At 47.8% G+C, this 20,000-nt stretch overlaps 2 protein-coding genes across 6 annotated transcripts in view; both read left to right on the top strand.

Moving 5' to 3' along the window:
* Positions 1-5,825, top strand: part of ttc27 (tetratricopeptide repeat domain 27) — a 120,110-nt gene extending 114,285 nt beyond the window's left edge. The window contains exons 18-20 of the mRNA XM_076285651.1: positions 770-881; positions 4,865-4,965; positions 5,218-5,825. Coding sequence (XP_076141766.1) covers positions 770-881; positions 4,865-4,965; positions 5,218-5,337 — 333 coding nt within the window. The 3' untranslated portion in view covers positions 5,338-5,825. The remainder of the gene's footprint in view (positions 1-769; positions 882-4,864; positions 4,966-5,217) is intronic.
* A 2,643-nt stretch (positions 5,826-8,468) lies between these two features.
* The window catches only part of ltbp1 (latent transforming growth factor beta binding protein 1), a 130,736-nt gene continuing 119,204 nt past the window's right edge, over positions 8,469-20,000 (top strand). For all 5 annotated transcript variants that reach the window (XM_076285649.1, XM_076285648.1, XM_076285650.1 and 2 more), the window contains exons 1-2: positions 8,469-9,182; positions 10,266-10,336. In XM_076285649.1, coding sequence (XP_076141764.1) covers positions 8,833-9,182; positions 10,266-10,336 — 421 coding nt within the window. In that variant the 5' untranslated portion in view covers positions 8,469-8,832. The remainder of the gene's footprint in view (positions 9,183-10,265; positions 10,337-20,000) is intronic.

Raw genomic sequence — 20,000 nt, 5'->3', positions numbered from 1 at the left:
TTGTGCAACAGGATTTCAGAGCTTTTGCTTGCCCATGTTTAACTTCTGAAAGGACTTGAGTCCAAATTTGACAGATGAAGATACATAACCGATATTAATCTGCTTTCTGCCTAAGCTTCAAGCCAGGGTATTCATACACTTCGTCATTAGGCTTTCCCATCTCAAAAAATCTACCTGATAAGTTCTTCTCAGCTTTAGCCCAACTTTCAGATGACAGAACAGTATGCGCTAATAGTCTCTGTGCATGATCAAGTAAAAAGGTCGTCATTTGTGTCACTGTTCATATCTCTGAATGTAGCGAACAAACGGCCGACCATAAAACTCAATAATGGCCACCAGCCTCCGTTTGCATTAATGGCCTATTAATAGGCTCGTTAATAACTGATGGCTGACGGCGTGAGTGGTGGGGCTGAGTGCGGCTCGCCTCGGCAGGGGCAGCAGGGAGGGTGATGTATAAGCCCGGCGCAGATGAAGTGCATGCGTAATGGGCCGTTGATGAAGACGCTCTTTAATCACGTCTCCAGCGCCAGTGATAAGCCTTCACCTCACCTCACCCACTCATCATTTGATTCCCCCACCATTCCTTTTGTCAGCCAGACTTGAGGCTTTTATATATATATATATAATATATATATATATATATATATATATATATACCTATATATTTAAAGCCATGTACCAGACCAGAAGTCTGTGGTCTTGTTAGGTCAATTGTCTAACTTCCATTTTCATCTGTAATGTAATATGTGTGTGTCTGTCTGTCTGTCAGGCTCTGCAGTTCCTGACTAAGGCCCATCGGTGTGAGACGCAGGCCAGTGGCTGGGAAAAGGACGTCAGCACCTTCAGAGAGGTGATGACCAAAGCCGGCCACATGGCCAACGGTGAGTGAGTCCCGCCCCACAGCCGTCAATCACTACATCCTCAGCCAATCATCTCTGCCCTGGCTGCCGTTCACCTGCCCTCAGAGGTTTCTGGACACTGCGCTGCCCAATCTTCTGTTTCCAATTCACTTAGATGAGACTTTGGCTGACCGTTAATCCACATAGCCTGGACACACACACACAAAGGCTGTTTTTTCAAACCGTATGCAAGAGTGTATGCTTGATGGCCACTGCGCCAAGCACTCTTTCCAGATCTCAGGAATGTAAATGTGATCTCCATGTCCTGGGTATTAGTATGCTAGCGCACAGACCGCTGTGTGTGTGTGTGTGTGTGTGTGTGTGTGTGTGTGTGTGTGTGTGTCTGTGTGTGTGTGTGTGTGTGTGTGTGTCTGTGTGTGTGTGTTGGCACGCAGCCGAAGTGGCCTCCGCTGCGAGGTGAGAAGGGTGAGAATGAACACGGAGGAGAGATGAGAGTGGCTGATTAGCGGAGAGGGGATGGGGGGGGGGGCTGAGGAGGGACATTCAGCTGAGTTTAGGTGGTGGTGGTGGTGGTGGTGGGGGGGTGAAGTAGGCAGACGTGTGATCGCAACATGCAACACATAACACACAACAACACATTACATTTATATAGCACTTTTCTCGACACTCAACAGTGTTTCCCAGAGAATTGAATTCCATTTGTGGTGGTTGGTTTGCAGAATTAACTTGAATGCAACAGTTTTTAACAAATTAGCACAGCGTGGTTATGATGCTAACCAGATTTAAGCACAATTTAGTACAACCTGGAATATCATTGTGTGGTGGTCAATGTTGATATTGTGGTGGGCCACCACAAATAAGTCAATGTATGGGAAACACTGCTCAAATCGCTTCACAGTGAAGGGGGAACCTCGCTAACCACCACCAATGTGTAGCACCCACCTGTGTGTTGCACGGCAGCCATTATGCGCCAGGACGCTCACCAAATACCAGCTGGAGGTGGAGAGGCGCACAGGGGCAGCAGCGGTGGTGGCACAGGTCACTCCATCACGCTTAATGCCACGCCGTCCGAGCCCTTTGCGGCGAGACGGGTGATTGATGAAAGCTACGAGAGGAGGAGGAGGAGGAGGTGGGAGACGAGGGTTTGGTTGGGGGGAGACTGGGGAGACGGGAAGACAAACATGCCTCTTAGCCCAGTGCCCTCGCTCAGCGCTGAAGGAGCCCCAGCGTGGCAGAGGATGCAGACACCACCGCCCTGCTCCTGCTCAGAGCTGCAGGAGGCCCACTCATCCAGTGTCTCTGTCTCTCTCTCTCTCTCTCTCTCTCCCTTATTTCTTGTTCTCTTTCTGTATGGCTTGCTCCCTCGCTTACTCAATCTCTCATATTCCATTGTTCCATCTCTGTTCTCATCTCTCTCTCTCTTACTCCCTTCCCCCTTTTTTCACTCTTTCTGTATCACTATCTCCCTTGCTCCCTCTCTCTCTTCTCTCTCTCTCTCTCTCTCTCTTATCTGGGCTGGGGGGAGACACACTGAATAAAACATCAGCAGAGAGAATGGGCCCTCCTGCTGCTGCTGCTGCTGGACATGTGGAATGGTAATGGGAGTGAGGCAGGGAGAGGGAGAGGAAGAGGGAGCGCTTTCACTTCCTGTGTGTTACTGTGCTGTTAAGGAGCCAACGCATAGGGTCAATGACATGCAGACACACACACACACACACAGGATATGTACAGTAGATGTACACATAAGCACACATACATCCATACATGCGTTCACACACACACACACACACACACACACACACACCCATCTCGGCTGCCCTTGTGTCCTTCAGGAGGGTGCGAGCAGGCGTGTTGGTAGGCAGGCATTCGTGTGTGTGTGTGTGTGTATGAAAAAGAGAGAGAGAGAGAGAGAAAATGACTGACTGTGTGTGAGTGATCGGGTGTTTCCATCTTAATGATTTATAAAGAGGGGCCGGCCGTGCTAATGGATCACGGCTCAACGAGACTCACCGCGCCCTGCCCACCTCATTCAGATTCCCCCACATACACACACGCACACAAACACGCTCTCGTACACACACCCAAGCAGAGACGCTCTGACACATACATACACACACACACACACACACTCTCACACACACCCAAGCAGAGACGCTTTGACACACACACACACACACACGCACACACACACATACACATACACACACACACACACATACATACTCACACTCACTGGCTTGTTTGGAGTTTGTAGTCTGAGGAAGAGGAGGGTAAGGATGAAGAGCAGCGGCTGCAGAGGCGACACCAACCCATTAATCACGACTCTCTGACCTTTCCCCCGTCTGCGGAGAGAGAGAGGGAGAGAGAGAGAGAAAGAGGGAGAGGGGGGAGAAGGAGAGAGAGAGGGAGAGCGAGAGAGGGGGAAGGAGAGAGAGAGAGGGAGAGAGAGAGAGAGAGAGAGAGAGAGGGGGAACGAGTGAGAGAGGGAGAGAGAAGGCGAAGGAGAGAGAGAGAGAGCGGAACGAACGAAGGTGGAGTCTCGTCTTTTTGTTGTTGTTTTGCTTGTCTCCTTCCTCGGGTGTGCCGGGCAGATAAAGGCCGGCGGTAAACAGCCGCACGAGCCGTCCCTCTGAACGGGGCTGTCGTCCTCACCCTTCCCCTCGGCCCACACCGCAGTGGCCTCTTAAAGAGAGTCCAGCGCCTGCAGACCTTGCAGTTAATACTCCACTGTTTATTTAGACTGTATTGTGTCTTGTTTGTTTGTTCCCATTGCGTGTGTGTGTGTGTGTGTTTGGGTGTGTGCTAGAGCATTGTTTCTGTCGCTCTTGTGGTCACTCTTCAGCGTGTCGGGGATGAGCTGCGCCTCAGCGAGCTGGGCTCGGAGAAAGCATGACATTTTGATCACATGATTGTGGTGATGGCGGCGGTGATTGAGCAGCAGTTTATCAAAGGGCACGGGCCGCCGCTTAATTTGGTTTCTCAGGGACAGCTGAGACAGTGGTGAGTGCAGGGCAGAATGAGGCAAGAGATGTTCCGCACACACACACACACACACACACACACACACACACACACACACACACACACACACACACACACACACGGCCATACCGCACACTGTTTCTGTCATATGCACACACCCTCTGACACACTCACACATGCACATACAGTACACACACACACACACACAGCCATGCCACACACTGTCTCTGTCATATACTGCACACACCATCTCACACATACATTCCTTCTCCAGAATTTCCCTCAAATGTGCACACAGACATGCAGCTCCACACACACACACACACACACACACACACACACACACACACACATATTTAATTGCCGGGAGACACAAAGACAAAACACTCTCGTTTACACTCTGACTTTGGCTCTGTAGCTCTCTTTCGCTTACACATGCTTACACACACTCTCTTGGTTGTCTGGGTTTTCTCCGGTCGGAGGAATGCATGGCCCAGTGAGTGTGTGTCGTTGTCGGGTGTTGGCTCCACTCAGTAGCCCACCCGAGGAGACCGCTGGCCCAGTCCACCCTCCTCCGCTGCCCTGACTCGCGTCCCTCTCACTCGTCCCTCTAATGGCTTAATGGTGGACCTCTGCCTGTAGGTCAGACGGTCACTTCACCCCAGCACGTGTCCCTCAGGTCACCCAGAGTCGCCTTTGGCCAGAAAGTGGTTTGACCTTGGTTGACCTCTGGGACCTGACCCCTCTGTCCGGTGGCACCTCTGCGGTCAGTAGCACCGTCATGGCCTCGGGGTGGCAGAGACTGCCCTCTGACAATGCTGATGCTCTTTTTGTCTTCTTTTCTGTTTCTATTCTTCTCCTCTCATGCCCCCCCCCCCCACACACACACACATACATTTTCTCTCTCTCACACACACACACACATTCTCTCTTTCTCTCAACCCCCCACCCACACCCACACGCACACACACAAACATACACACACACACACACACACACACACACACACACACGCCATGTAGTCTCTCTCAGCTGTTGTAGGACGAAGACTAACCACCAGGAAGCGATGCAGATGCTGAACTCTTCGCGTCTCAGCCTTAAGAGTCTGACCACCAAAGCCAAGGTGAGCGGCCATTAATTGAACATCTGTTGATCTTCCATTGAAGTCATATCAGTGACTCATATCAGCATCCAAAATTATTTCAGGCCTATTCCTTCACGTCTGTATGGATTGTCTCGTAAATTATTATTTAAGATCTCCATAGATTTTTATTTACTAGAGTTTAAGCCTCAGATAATGTGGGAAGGTAAAGTCTTTATAAAGTGAATGGTTTCACCTTGTGCGCTCAAGATTCTTTTGTCAATTCCCTTCCAGCAACTGTACACAGATGTTGCCACAGGGGAGATCCAGGCAGACCTGAGCGATGATGTCAAAAAGCTTGAACAGCTAATCAAAGAGCTGCAAGACTTGAGCACCCAGCTGCGCAGCCAATGAGCGCGCCTCTCTGGCCAAGTTGCCCCCGCCCCTCGCTGGAAGCTGCGGACATGTCAAGATAATCAAGACTGAAGGAAGATGGCGGCAGGACGGGGTCTGCTCGCCTGGAAGCCTTAATCTTAGTAACCCTCTATTTTTATATTTCAACACAAGCGCATCACCAAGTGAGCTGCTGAACTCTGAAGCGTTTCCCATGCAGAAGAATCTCTGCAGGAGACGACAAAACGAGACTGACTGCACAACGAATACACCAATTAAAGAAATACTACAGCAGAATAACACACAAACAACATGTTGTACTGATCCGAGTATGTCCTCATTAGCGATGTTTGCATCATGTGCTATATCTCCAAACATGACCTGGTTAGCTACTCCAAGCTCTGTGCAGTATCTGTTCTATACACTTATTGCGACACCTTTTCCTTGTTTTACAGATTATACAACTATGTAACTAGACACAACTGCACTCAGCCCATAATGAGAATAAATTCTTTCTTTGTTGTAAGTGCTCATGATTCATTATGGACCATCTGTCTGGCCGGGGAAACACTATAGACAACAAATGATGGTTTTAGTGGAAAGGAACAGTCTAGACATGAGAATTTATCAACGGACACGCACACACGTACAAAAAAGCCATGCATGGAGTCTTCTAGACGGCGTGTAAGAAGGGGAGACGAAAGGGGGATGAAAAATGGAGGCATGGTTGGGGAAAATATAAAGGCTTTATAGACATCAAGACAGGCCAGAACGTCTGTTCATCACCAGAGAGGCACTGAGCCATGAAAGTGTTGCTCAGAGAAAAAGAGAGAGAGCGAGAAATGGAGAGAGTGAAGGAGTGTGTGTGCAGTAGAGTAAAAGAAGAGAAATAAAGAAATACAGAGAGAAAAGTGAATGGAGGGAGAGCGGGAGGGAAGGAGTGATGGAGGTGGCGGGCAGCGACTCGCTCCCTGTGGTGTGATGGAGAATTCTGGAATGTCCTCGGCGAGGCAGAGGACCCTCTCCTGCAGCGACTTCTGGTTTATGACCCGGGCTTTTCTGTAGCATCTTTTCGATCTGTGCTGACTTTAGCCTTTCCTCGTCACTCTGTCTTCAGGAGGCAGCTAAGCCAACCTTCCCAGGGAGGGTGCTCTATACTGGGGAGAAATAGAGATGGGATTGCTCCAGGGTCGCCCTTTTCCTCTGATGCCAAATTGTGCTGTTGAAAACTTCCTGGGGTGTAAATTGTTCTCTAACCTGTTTGCATCTAATTCTTCTGTGAATGCTGCTATTTTTGGATGTTACTTGATGTGCCACCATTCTTAGGAGCACATACATAATAGCCAAACATATGAGTTCAGTGGCTTTATTTGTAGTTTGGAGTGAAACCATGATAAGTTATCATACCCTTAACCAAAGTAAATTAATGAAGTTGTATATTTTATTCTAAGCCATAGTACAACATAACATGTGCAACACTAATTTGGTTACACTTTATATAAAGTGTATATTACACTGTTTCAGTTGCTTTGTTGCAAACCCTTATCTACTCATACAGTAGTTATTTATAGCAATATATAGTCATGAATAAGTCTTCTCTACTTAGCAACCTACCTGGTATCAAATTTTGGTCTTTGATTTTTCTGGTTGCAGTCAAGATACAACTTGAGGACCGTCTGCATTTCTGTTGCTCTGTCAACGTAAGGTGTCCATTTACTGATCAGTATCAAAGAATCATCTGTTCTGTAAATGCACTAAGTAAAGTGCACTGTTGGCATTGCATACTGATTTAATGTAGAAACATGACACAATATGCATTTTTATATGCTATCATAGTTACTCCTTCAAAATGCCTTACTGAAAACCACATAGATACCATAGACTGTATAACGATTAATACTCAAGAAGACATGACATTCATTGTCACTAGGTGCCTACACTCCAAAGAAACCTTAATGCCCCATCTCTGTTTAAGCTAATTCCAACAACATTTACATTGTGTTTATAAAATAAGCATTTACATTTACAAAATGTTTCAGAAATGATCATTATCACAGACAACCATTATAGGCATATAATAATCTCCCTAATCAACATACATTTTAGCAGTCCTCTGTTAAAACAAGTGCTGCATAGTCTAGACCAATTACCACAGCACAGTCCTGTTACGTCTAGAAATACCTGTATGATTGTCTACTTCAGCGGAATAAACGAAATGCGCTCATCTGTCATTGTGTTTGCGCTTCTTTTACAACCACATCCTAATGGATTCCCTTGTGGGCCTGCCGGCATCTCCGCTCTCTTGAAAGGAACGTGAAGCGCGTGCGTCACCGCCCAGCAATTTAGTACCCAGGGGTCGCTGGTAAGTCAGCTGAATGAGAGTCTAGCAGGACAGTGACTTAAGAACAGGATTTAGGAGTTAGTCCCTGAGTTCAGAATGGTCATTGCATATGCCGTAGTTGGCCTGCCCATGTTTATTGTTAGTAAAATAGTAGCGCAACAGCGGATGTGAGCTATTTTAAAACTATAACTGTTTAATGGCGCCTGTTGATTCGGAGACTAAAGTTCCAGCATAGCTGTCATGACCAAAATAACAAACAAGGCATTCAAATTGGGATCACAGCATCCGCCAACAATAAATAAACATGCTGGCACAAGAAATACCTTATAAATCAAATAAGCCCATAGGCTACATGCTGCAGTCTATAAGAAACCGTTTTGACCTGTCTCTTTCTTAGGTATGATAATAACACTCTGTCTCGACGTGAGTAGACACTTCTGTCTAAGTTATAACTAATATACAAACTAATTGTAGAAACATTTACGCCTAAGCTATATGGCGAGCCATTGCGCCCAATCAAGGTGAACTCGCAAGTTGCGCAGGCCTTACTTCTCAATAACTTTTTTTTCAAGAGTCGATTCTGATACCCGATCAGTCATTGAACTTCTATAGGATTTTTTGAAGAGGCATGCCAAACTTTTCAGAGTTCAGCCCTACATGTGTGTCCCAATAAGAAGTCCCATTCCTGACGTCATGTCTGCTTGAGATTGGCTGCTCGAGTCTGACACACTAACTCCTGCCCTTACACACACAGGGAAACTTTTTAAAACAGTTTTCGATCTCATCAGCACACTCGATAGGCATATAGCAGCCTTAACATCTGCTGCCCAGCTCCGCATCTCCTCTGGAATAAGACGCTGCTCTGTATAGTTTTCTCGCGCGGTTGTAGCGCTTTTTGTTATTTTGGTTTTCACCTTTTTATTTCGTCGGAGTTTAGCCTACTGTATTTAGAATTGTAATGGTCTCTTTTCTAAAGTTTGTGTGGTATAACATGAGCGAAGAGTAAATGACTACTTTTAGGACTACTTCTACCGTACTTTTCCCACTTGCGTTAACTTGGAGTTAATACATTTTCAAATATCCCCCAAACGGACATCGCATTTGTAATCAGCTTTCAACGTCTAACTTTTTCCTCTGCAAAAGTTTCTCCTCGTAGGATTCTAAGAGGATCGTGAATGGATATGGCTTGGATCAGATGGAACTTTTTGTTTTCCATAGGTTTGTTAATTTCACCGGCGTTTGTATCCATGGATCAGAGCGGCTTTAGGAGATACTACGTGTTGCAACCGGGACCGAGCGGTACGGACAGGGTGCATGTGAGCTCAATTTCATCCCGCTCAGGAGCCGCGGGACAGCCGCAAACTTACAATGTCGAACTGACGGCCAGCTTCGCCGGCGGCCAGGTTCGAACCCGCAGGATGGGCAGTCAGGCGACCCAAAGTATCCCGCTCCGACAGGACACACAGCAACAGTTTACGCAGCAACAGATCGTCAGACATACAAGTCACCAAGTTAAAGTATCAGGGTAAGGAGTAGAGTGCAGTGAGTTCCATTTTGCTGCGAGTGAATGTTGAAACTTTTGTGTCCCACTTCTACCGGTAACTGAACGACTGCATAACGCTCTACAAAAATACGTTTCTATTATAGTTTTCTGAAAGCTACACATAACTTTCAGCAAATAGTCAAATGCATTTACCATGTGATTCATAATACATTTATGTGGGCAAAGTGACCGAGGTAATGATCAAGCTCCCAAGTTCAAGTGCTTTAGTTAGGCTACTGACATTGACACTCCTCTGTTCTCCTCAGAATTTCTAACCCTATATATATATATATATATATATATTAGCTAATTAGCTATTTTCTGTCATACATATTGTAACAATATTCTGCAACGTACATGGTAATGGTAGAAACAAGTTGCATGTAGGCTATCGGAATGATTGGATAAAGGAAACAAACAAAGCAATATAAAACTCCACCACAACCTTTGATTATTTTTTGTTGCTATAATTCCAAATCACCATTTTTATTGGTTCTTATTGATTCTTATTGGTTCACGTTTCCATCTTTTCGAGTTCTCCATTTTTCTACCGGCCAAACACCGTCCCCGTGCTGTTTGTTTTTACCAGCGTGGGCTCAGTTTGCAGGATGCCACTTGCAGCGCTGAATGTAGCCTAGTCTCCGCGCTATGATTATTACTGTGGGAACCATGCCCAGCGGAGGCCACAGCCACCCAGAGTTCACCCAGAGAAAGAGAGAGAGAGAGAGAGAGAGATCAGATGAGAGCCCAGATCAGGAACCAGAGCCACTACAGGGAGGTGGCTCTGTGGCCAGCTGGTCAGAAGAGGCCACCAGCATTGTTTGTGTGTGTGTGTGTGTGTGTGTTGTATATCTGTGTGTCTATAATTCATCTAAATGGGTGTATTTAGTTTATAAGTATGTGTATTGGTATGGTTATTTGTGTGCCTGTGTGTGTGTTTAGTTGGTGTTTATGTGTATAGCTTGTGTGTGTGTGTGTGTGTGTGTGTGTGTGTGTGTGTGTGTGTTTGTGTTGGGGACTCGTCTTTCGTATGCATCTGACCACGTGCTCTGGTTGCTGTTGCAGGGTGAATGTCTGTGGAGGGCAGTGCTGCCACGGATGGAGCAAGGCCCCGGGATCACAGCGGTGCACCAAGCGTAAGTAGGACTGAGTAGGACTAGGCCACCCCAGCCCCACTGCCTGCCAGATAACACACACACACACACACACACACACACACACACACACACACAGGGCTGCCAAAAGAAGCTCTGCAAGTCTGCTTTGTGACCTTCACTGAAGTTTCCCCCCCAGAATTCCTATTCTGTTAATGATAGTACTGTCAGGTAGGTCTTCACCATTGTACCCCCAGGCAATACTTTTTAAAGCATTGTGTTCTTGTTTGTGTCTGTGTGTATATCTTTTGTGTGTATGTCGGTGTGTATCAGTGGTGTTTGTGTAATTGGGTGAGTGTGTAATTCTGTCTGTGTGTGTGTGTGTGTGTGTGTGTGTGTGTGTGTGTATCAGGTGTATTTGTGTGTGAGAGCATGTCTGAATTACAGCCTAGTATTTATTTGAAATGAGTGTAATTTGCACTGGATTTGCATCCATTAGGGCTGAGCGTGTGGAGGGCAGGAGGGAGGGAGGCAGCGCTGAGGGCCACCTCAGTGTCAGTAGGTACAGTACCTGCTGGGCCTGGCCCCGCACACTGAGACTAGCCACAAGACTCAGCATCACCTCCAAATGACTCCTGACTCCATTTTTAAAAAATTCGCTCCTCTAGAACCTTCTGAAATGCCAAGTGCACACGTGTCAGAGTTTAAGCTGTGGTCTTAACAAATATTAGTACTGACAGATATGAGGGCAACCCCCCCCCCCCTGTCCTCTAACTCCTCAAGGAACCCTAAACACCCCCTCCAACAGACACACACAGAGACACATACACACACACACACACACTCACACACACACACACACACACACACACACACTCTCTCTCTATATATATGGCTGCTTTTATAAATAACCCGCATGCTGGCAGAAGCAATGCCCACCTGTGAACAATAGCAAGCTTGTCGGAGGTGGCCGGCTGGCTGGTGGAGGGTTGCAGTGGGGCTGCTAGCTCAGAGGGCTAGCCTAGCAGCTAGCGTGGGTTAGGGGCTGAAACAGTGGTGGAGAGGGAAGAAGGAAAAGGAGGAGGAGGAGGCTATGCAGAGGTGTGTTATGCCTTTTGGCTCAGGCACAAGGAGAAGAGGGATCAGTTTCTTCTCGGGCTGTGTGGTACTCTGCCAGCTGAGTTATATAAGAGACAGACAGCTGTGTATGTTGGACAATCTAGCCCCCCCCCCCCCCCCTCACACTCACACACACACCAAACACACACAAACACCAGAGGGGAAGTTCTGGGGTGAAGGTTTTGTCTTGAGGCCCCTCACTGTATGTGTGTTTAACAGGCGGAGAGCGGAGAGCAGACTCCTCTGTACTCTTGCCTTGGGTGAAGGGCTGGCCTGTAGAAGGAGCCTTGTGTGCGTGTCTGGGTGTGTGTGTGTATATATGTGTGTGTGTGTGTGTTGGTTTGTGTGCGTGTCTGGGTGTGTGTGCTGTTGGCGCTCTGCGTGTCAGTGTTTGTGTGTTTACAGTTTGGGTCTCCCTCCACTTGGTCACGCGTCATTAAGTGCACTGAGTTGGCCATGTAGATGAGAGCCTTTTGTTGGCCTCTTCTTGTTCCACTAAACTACCCCCCCAACACTAACACACACACACACACACACACACACACACACACACACACACACACACACACACACACACACACACACACACACTCACACACACACTCACACACACTCTCTCCGTCAACACTAACACAACCACCACCTCCACCATCACTAGCAGAGCCCCCACCCCCAGGTCACAGGCAGGGGCTCACTGACCCTCTGTACGGTGAGCAGGGAGGCTGAGAGGGGTGATGAGGTGTGTGTGTGTGTGTCGAGGGGAGGGTGGGGGGTTGCTAGAGAGCAGGGCACCAGAGAAAGAGCCCCTTGTTTACACGGGCAAAGGAAACGCTTAGCAAGGCCTTTGGAGGGGAACCAGCTCCGAAACATTCCTTCGGCAGCGAAGCCTTTTATTTTGCAGCGGAGTGCCTCTTTGATTGGCCTCCGTCCTCCGTTTGATGTGCGGGACCACCAGCCAGGGCCAGGCCTGGGTTACCCAGAGTGGCAGCCTTTTTGAAAGCTCTTAAATTTTTCGATGAAACACAACGTGGGGTTTTTTGAGGGAACTCCGCTCGGCTCGGGGCTCGGAAAAGCTCGGAGATTTTTTGGCTCTCCAGCTGCTGCCGCTGCTGCCGCACGGCGAGTCAACGAGTTCACCGACGTGTGCGCACACACAGTCAGGCAGTGCGGCGCATTTCCCCATTAACATCGGCAACGGCTGAAACTATACTTTCTTCCCAGTTTCCAAGCACGATATCTGGTAGTTTATGCATGCGCAAAACAAAAGGGGGCGTGAAGAAGGATCAATCTCTCAGCAGGCGGGCTGCTGACAGCGTGGTGGATGAGAAATGAGCCTCTCCTGCTTGTAGTTTATGACATGGATGCCATTAAAAGGATCCTGCGTGTAAAAAATCTCTACTTCTTTGGCATGCGGGCGCTCTCAGTGTGATTACAATTAGTCCACGGGAGCGCTCTTTGTTTGTCTACAGCTCACAGTGCCAGGATTTAGTGGCCACACAACTGACGAATAGGGGGAGGCAGAGCACACACACATGTGCCTTTTCTGTCACCTTTTTCACACCTTTAGTTTTTCCTGTATGGAGCAAAATTATGATGTCATTTTTGTGCTGCACTCTGTCATGTGCTCTCCCTCTCTCTGTCTCCCTCTCTCTACCTCTCTCTCTCTGTCTATCTTTCTCTGTGGATTCCCCTATATATCTTGTGCTCAATTTGTTTTTCAGCACCAATTCTATGCTTCCTTTCACTTTGCGTGTCACGGAAGACAGTCCAGGCCGTAAATTCTCTCACTAAATGTTTAATGGAGTTTGATTTTCAGCCCCTCACCCAATTGCTATTCAGCTCTCTTCAACCTCCACCAACACCCCACCCCCCACCTCTCTTACTGAAAGTGCTAACAAAGGGGATTCTTAATAGAAATACATTTGGTTGGTTTTGGCACAGCCCTGCTCACGGCCCATGAGCCCGTGCATAAAGTCCTCTTTCAGGTAGTCTGTCAGCTCCCTCAACCCCCCACGTGCCTGTGGGCGGACTCAGCTCTTAATATTAAGGGGCGCAAATGGACGCTGTGATAACTGACCTCTCTGTTCTTGTCCCATCACCCCACCACCCCACTCTACACCACCCCCCTATGCAATGATATTAAGATTGGGATTGGCTCCACACAAACCAATATTGCATAGTGTTACCTAAAGGTCAAAAACAATGGAGGTTCCATTTTGGCTTGCTTTCATTGAGCTAAGAAAGGCCTCTCTAATATTGATCAAAAGGCAAACTGACTCTCTGGTTGGATTGAGGCATTGATTTTTATTTCTGTTGTTAGTAAGTTACTCTTTTAGAATAGATTTGCTTTATTTCCAATTTTCTGAGACGTCTGCGAGACTCAGAGCTGATATGGGGCTCCATGGCCATGAATTTTTTTCTTTATTGTGCATATGAAAGAGAGAGCTGGTGCTTTTGTGTCCTGTTTAATAGTTGCGAACGAGTCTTAGAGAGTTGTTCTCTGACTGTGTCTAATTTTGTTTATCCATCAGGGGGGAGTTTTCAGAGTCGATATGAGATCATATGTTTAACGGCCCATCGTAATCAACTCTGATTAAAAATGAGATTATACGGAGACGTTTGGCGCATTCATGCAGAGATTCTTTTTGCGCTGTCCTCCCTCACTGGTGGAGAGGGCTGGGACTGAATTTGGATGATGGCCGATGAGCTGAGTCCATGTGTCCTCCACAAAGTGGACTTGTGGGAATCATCCCAGCTGATCTCTTAACACGCGATTAGAAACAGCCTCAGATAAGCCCCCTGTCCTGTCAGATTGTCATCAGAGCATCTGCAAAACAGGTTGATTTAGTGCCTGCACAGGGTGGATCATGCATAAAAAGTGGAATCGTGGCACGCTATGTGTCATTTCAGCAATGCTCAACCTCAAACACTCACCACGGTTATATAGTTCTGCTGTCATCTGTGGATTTATATGTGGATTGACAGATTTAACGTACATACATGTAAATGCCTTATAGATGCCAGAGGCGCTGGCAGGTTGAGATACAGGTTTAGCCCCAAGCACTTTACGGGATTGAATGTGAATGGGTGCTCTTCTGTTATTTGCCAGGTTTGCAACAATTGACAGTGACAGCTGACACACACACACACACACACACACACACACACACACACACACACACACACACACACACACACACACACACACACACAATGGAATTCACACAATGTACGTGTTTGTGTGTGACACACGCTTTTCACCTTGGATACCCATAGATTGTGAGCATGCAGAACAGTTTAGAGTATCCAACTCTAAACCAGTATTAAATGTATTAGTAAGTTTGTTTTGTTTATCAGGATGGCTCAGAGTTCGTGGGTGGGTAGCTAATTGGGAGGAGGGCAAGAATTTGATCTCTTTGATGAAACTTTTAACACATGCTAAAGAATGTATTTTGTTTATAAGCAATAATAAATAATGATCTAACTACCCCCCCTCCCCTCCAAAACAAAAGGAGTAGAAAATGAAATGGAAAAAAGAGAATTGTAAAAAAAACGAATAAAAGAGGAAATCACTACTCTGTTAGTAGCTGTATTCGATGGCAGCGCTGGGTGGAGGAAGGCGTGCAGTGCAGTGCAGTGGGTTGGCAGACTCCTGAGTGGTGATCACAGGGATTTTGACATGCCGCCCAGCCAGCCGCTGCGTCCTGCCCTGGCCTCGGGCCCCGGGCCCCGTGCAGCCCAGCCCAGCCCAGCCCAGCCCAGCGCTCCAAAAGATCCGGCCAGGCCAAACAGAACATGAAAATATTTCACTCCGACGGCAGCATTGAGAGAAGAGAGAAGAGACGAGAGAGGAGCTCGCTTTGCATTTGTCATGAAGGAGCTCAGCAGACGACCCAAAAAAAGAGGAGAGAAAATGGAGGGAGACAGAGAGAGAGAGAGAGAGAGAGAGAGAGGGGGGAGTGTGGAGGGAGAGAAAATGAAGACAGCGTGATGGGCTCAATAGTTTCATGAAAACCTCTCCCTTGCTACTTTTTTTCTTTTTTTCTTTCTTTTTACTTCTGTCTTTTTTTAAAGCCTCTGTGCTTCGCGTGTCTCTGAAGGACGACCTCGTTGTTGAGAAGCACACACTCACACTCACTCACACACACACACACACACATACACACACACACACACACGCGCGCACATGCAACAGCCAGATGATTATGTGGATAGGCTTACAAAGGTAACTTTGTGCTGCTGCTCATTCTCCGCACGCTGAAAGGAAAATGAAGGCTACACTGGCTCGCTTGTGCTCGTCATCTGAGTGTGTGAAAATAGACAAGCTTTATTAGAGACAAGCTCTCTGCCCCAGAATGGGACAGGGCCCCGGGCTTTATTAGAGACAAGCTCTCTGCCCCAGAATGGGACAGGGCCCTGGGCATTAGAGACGCAGACCCAGGGGCAGGGCAACAGACGCACAGCAGTCCAGCAGCACACAAATGGCCCTTTCAGCGTGTCCGAGCCGCACCTCGGAGCCCCTAGGTGTGGAGACGCACGACACGATGTCCTGCTGACCATCGAATGTGGTCTGGTCTTAATCAAGTGGGCAGAAAAGAGTGATGCTGTGAAATCTCCCCTTCCCTGGGACTCGAAGTGTACAACCCCAAAGCAAAATTCCTTTGTGCATTCACATTCTTTCTCTCTCTCTCTCTCCATCTATCTGTCTATCCTTGTCTTATATGATATTAATCTCCCCTTCTTTGCTGAAGCAGGGTTAACCCCAAAATTAACCTCTCATATACCCTCATATTCTTTCTCTCTCTCTCTCTCTCTCTCTCTGTCTTTCTCTATCTTTCCATCTCTCTTTCTCAGTCACATCTCAGTGTCTCTCCCTCTCTACCTTCCTTCCTTTGTGTTGTGTTTTCTGTAGGTCTGCTGGAGGTATTTGTCTAGCCTTGGACTGTGGGCTGTATGCATGCATTCCATGCATTTCTGAGTCATCACAGCTCACTGCTAAGAGCAGGCAAGCACACAGGAGAACTTCCTCTTCCTCAGCCTGAGAGAGAGATAGAGAGAGTAAGAGATGCAGAGAACAGCAAAAGAAAAGCAGGAAGAAAGAGGAAGAGGAGGGAAGGAGAGAATGTGTACCAGAGACCCTGAGTGAAAAATGGAAAAGGTGGCATTCTTGATAAAAATGTCAGGGAAACGGGTGTAAATGACAAACAAGATAAATGGGGGATGTTCTGCAGATGGATCGACAAGGATGGACGAACAACGCTTCTCCCTCGTCTTCATCTACAAGTCTCTTTTTATATCCTCTGTGGTTGCTGACACAAGCACTCTGGTATCTTGCTTATTTCCTTAGGGATGTGAGGATATGGGAGGGGGGGGGGGGTCCATATTGGACAGTATCAGAAGATTCATCTTTGGTGGCATTTAAATAGCCTACTGTATCAACATCTTGTGCACTATTTGTGAAAACGCTTTTTCTCTTAAATCGACTCCGGTTTCTGGCACAGCAATCCTGCCGGCAAGGATAAGATAAGATTTGATCGAAGGTAACAAACTTTTTAAACAGCGCCTTCCATGATACAGTAAATCTGATAAAAAAAGATGCATAGGTGTTGTGCCAAGAAAGACGGAGAAAGACAACTTGGAGAGTCAGAAGCCAAGAATCCTCCATCTTTCTTTCAACAATGTTTGCTTGTTCTTCCCATTCCCCCTCATTGCTTTCTTTCTTTCTCTCACGCTTCAGTGCCCTAGCTGCTGTTCCAGAGAAAAGCAGAGATCTAACAGGAGCAAGAGGGTGTAGTCTAAACTACGCCATGTACTACGGATACGGGAGGAAAACAAGAAACAATCTCGGCCATCTCCTTACCTGAGCCTGATGCCACGCGGTTGTGAAATGCTGACTCCAGCTCAGAATGTAGTTTAGTCAGGAGTAAACACTGAGGAAAACACACATGCTGCAATTTAGTGTAGAGGTGAGGAGCAACTAAATAGAGAGGAACGTAAATAAAGATGTGCGTTGGCGGCTCACCCCGTGCCAGAATGTTCCGTGGCCTCGGCGAGCACTCCTGCAATCAGCCGCCTTATCAGCGGGATCTCGGTGCTCGTGAGTTTGACGTCAGTGGCGGCACCGGCGCGGTCGTGTTCCACGGTATCTGCCTCATTTCCATCAGTGTCTCTCCATTAGGAGAACATCTGCACTGACCATATGCTCCGCCGATGGACGTATGGGTTTACCAGAGGGTGCCCGACTGCCCGCGCATCTAGTGCTGGGCCCGCGCCCGGCTGCCCCGACCCCGGGAGGTTTGTCAAGTTACCGTGCTGGCAGTAGCCGGCTGGCACGGAGTCGAGGCATGATCCGGACCAGACTAAATACATGCAGCGCGGAGGGCAGCCCAGCGCACAGAACACAGGCGCCTTTTTGTTTCTTCTGTGCCGCACAGATGTATGCATTGTAAAGAAAGGTTGGCGTGCGCCAAAGTGTGTGTTTGTAGGTGTAGGTGTGTGCGTGTGTGTCGATACGTGTCTATGTGTGAGTGCGTGCATACATTCATATGTGTGTGTATGTACGTGTGTGTGTGTGTGTGTGTGTGTGTGTGTGTGTGTGTGTGTGTGTGTGTGTGGGCATGTATGTGTGTACAAATGTTTGTCTCTGTGTATGTGTGTGTGTATGTCTGTTTGTGTGTAATCTATGTGTGTGTGTGTGTACAAATGTGTTTGTGATGACTGGATGAGTTACAGTGCTGTACTAAAAAGACTACGTCTACAGGTTATGGAGTCTTTACCTAGCATTTAGCCGTTAGCAGTAAGCTGTTATTCAGTCACCCCCCCACCCCCCGGGTGTGGACCAGCTCCAGGTGGCCAGAGGCCCTGTCCATGTGCTCAGTCTCAGGTGGACTTTCATGGAAGCACTCGGTACAGACGCGGTCAGCCCAGTCTGGGTGATTAATGGGCCTCTCTCCAGACGCCACTTAGATCAGCATTCGTTAGTTAAGCCCCTGGCCTCCCAGAGAGGAGCAGACAGCAGGCCGGGGCTGGGCAGGGCTGGGCCGGGACTGGCACGGACGTGGGCCAAAACTCACCTGGATGCGGCGCAGGACTGGCTGCTATCAGAGTTGTTGTTTTTCACTTTCCCGAACAGTGCACTTGTGTAGTGGTCCCAGACTGTAAAAGGTGGAGAGTAGTGTGTGTGTGTGTGTGTGTGTGTGTGTGTGTGTGTGTGTGTGTGTGTGTGTGTGTGTGTGTGTGTGTGTGTGTGTGTGTGTGGAGGAAGGTGGTGGTGGTGGGGAGGGGAGGTATTCACGTTAAAAACAGATGGCAGAGTGATTCGCAGAGAGGTCCACTAAGAGAAAAGTATATAGTGAAAAGAAAGCAGAGACCTGGGCCTCGGTTGGAAAGTAATAGTACAAGGAAAACATCATTTGGCTATGACGGGAGAAAAAAGACGACAGTGATGTAATCTCCACTGTAATCAACTTCCACCTCCCCTCCTACCTCACACACACTCATGCACATATCTACAGACACATGCGCACACACATACACACACACACAAACATATACGCACAGACTACACACCCAAATACACTCACACGTGCGTCTCAGAACAGCATTGGGGAAGGGGTGTTCTACAGCTTGTGCTGGTTAAGCCTTCATGGCGTCTGAAGGTGTGTGTGTGTGTGTGTGTGTGTGTGTGTGTTCAGTGCTCGTGGAGGTCAGTGCTGACATAACACCCCCCAAAGGGACTTCTCCTCAGCTTTGTTCCTGAGAGTCTCCTGTTGCCTGGGAATGCCGGGGTCGTGTGAACGCAGCGTAGCTGAAAGAGGCTTTGTGTGTTCCGGGGTTGTGTGTGTGTGTGTGTGTGTGTGTGTGTTTGTGTGTGTGTGTGTGTGTGCGTGTGTCTTGGAAAGGGTTACCTCATTTCTGCAAAGATGAAAAAAAAACACCCCACCAACAGTGTGTGGCCTCTGGATCTAACAACACAGACATGCAGCAAATATGACAACGGTTGTTAAATATAGGTAATATCCTCCAGAGTCTAGTGTAAGAGGATCTTTATAGCTCCTTTGCATCAACAGGTTGGAGGTATTTGTCTTGACTTGCCTCGAGACCCTCTGGAGAAAGTGTGGGGGGAGAAAATGTCAACTGGTTTTGAGATCCGAAGGAAAAACGAGGGTAGAAGCCGAGGAGGTCACTGTTGCTATGAGACCACACCCTGGGGCCGTGTTGGGGCTGCGGGTGCTCCTGCCGACCCCTGCCTGGGTGCGTTTCCGCGACAACAGAACAAGGCTAGAGGACAGTTTGTGTTCCTGTTTTGCAGGCCAAGCAGATGTGTGTGCAGATGTTATCTCAGATAGTGTGTGTGTGGGTGGGTGTGTGAGAATGCATGCAGCCTTTGTGTGAACATCTGGGTGGGAGAGGTACAGTATTTGTGTGTGTGTGTGTATGTGTGTGTGTGTTTGTGTCTGACATGGACAAGTCCACAGCGGCCTCAGGGAAATGCTTTGTAGTTACAGAAATGATGGTTCATCTTTCAGAGGTGAAGCTTATAGCCAGTGTTAATAACAGGCTACCTGCAGGACCTCTGCTGAAGTCA

Source organism: Alosa pseudoharengus, unplaced genomic scaffold (genome assembly GCF_046254945.1).
Source record: "Alosa pseudoharengus isolate Yale_2024_CS ecotype anadromous, Long Island Sound unplaced genomic scaffold, YU_APseudo_1.1 YU_APseudo_1.1_scf_15, whole genome shotgun sequence".
NCBI classification, from domain to species: domain Eukaryota; kingdom Metazoa; phylum Chordata; class Actinopteri; order Clupeiformes; family Clupeidae; genus Alosa; species Alosa pseudoharengus.
The sequence above is the reverse complement of the archived record's forward strand: the minus strand, read 5'-3'. Positions and strand labels throughout refer to the sequence as shown.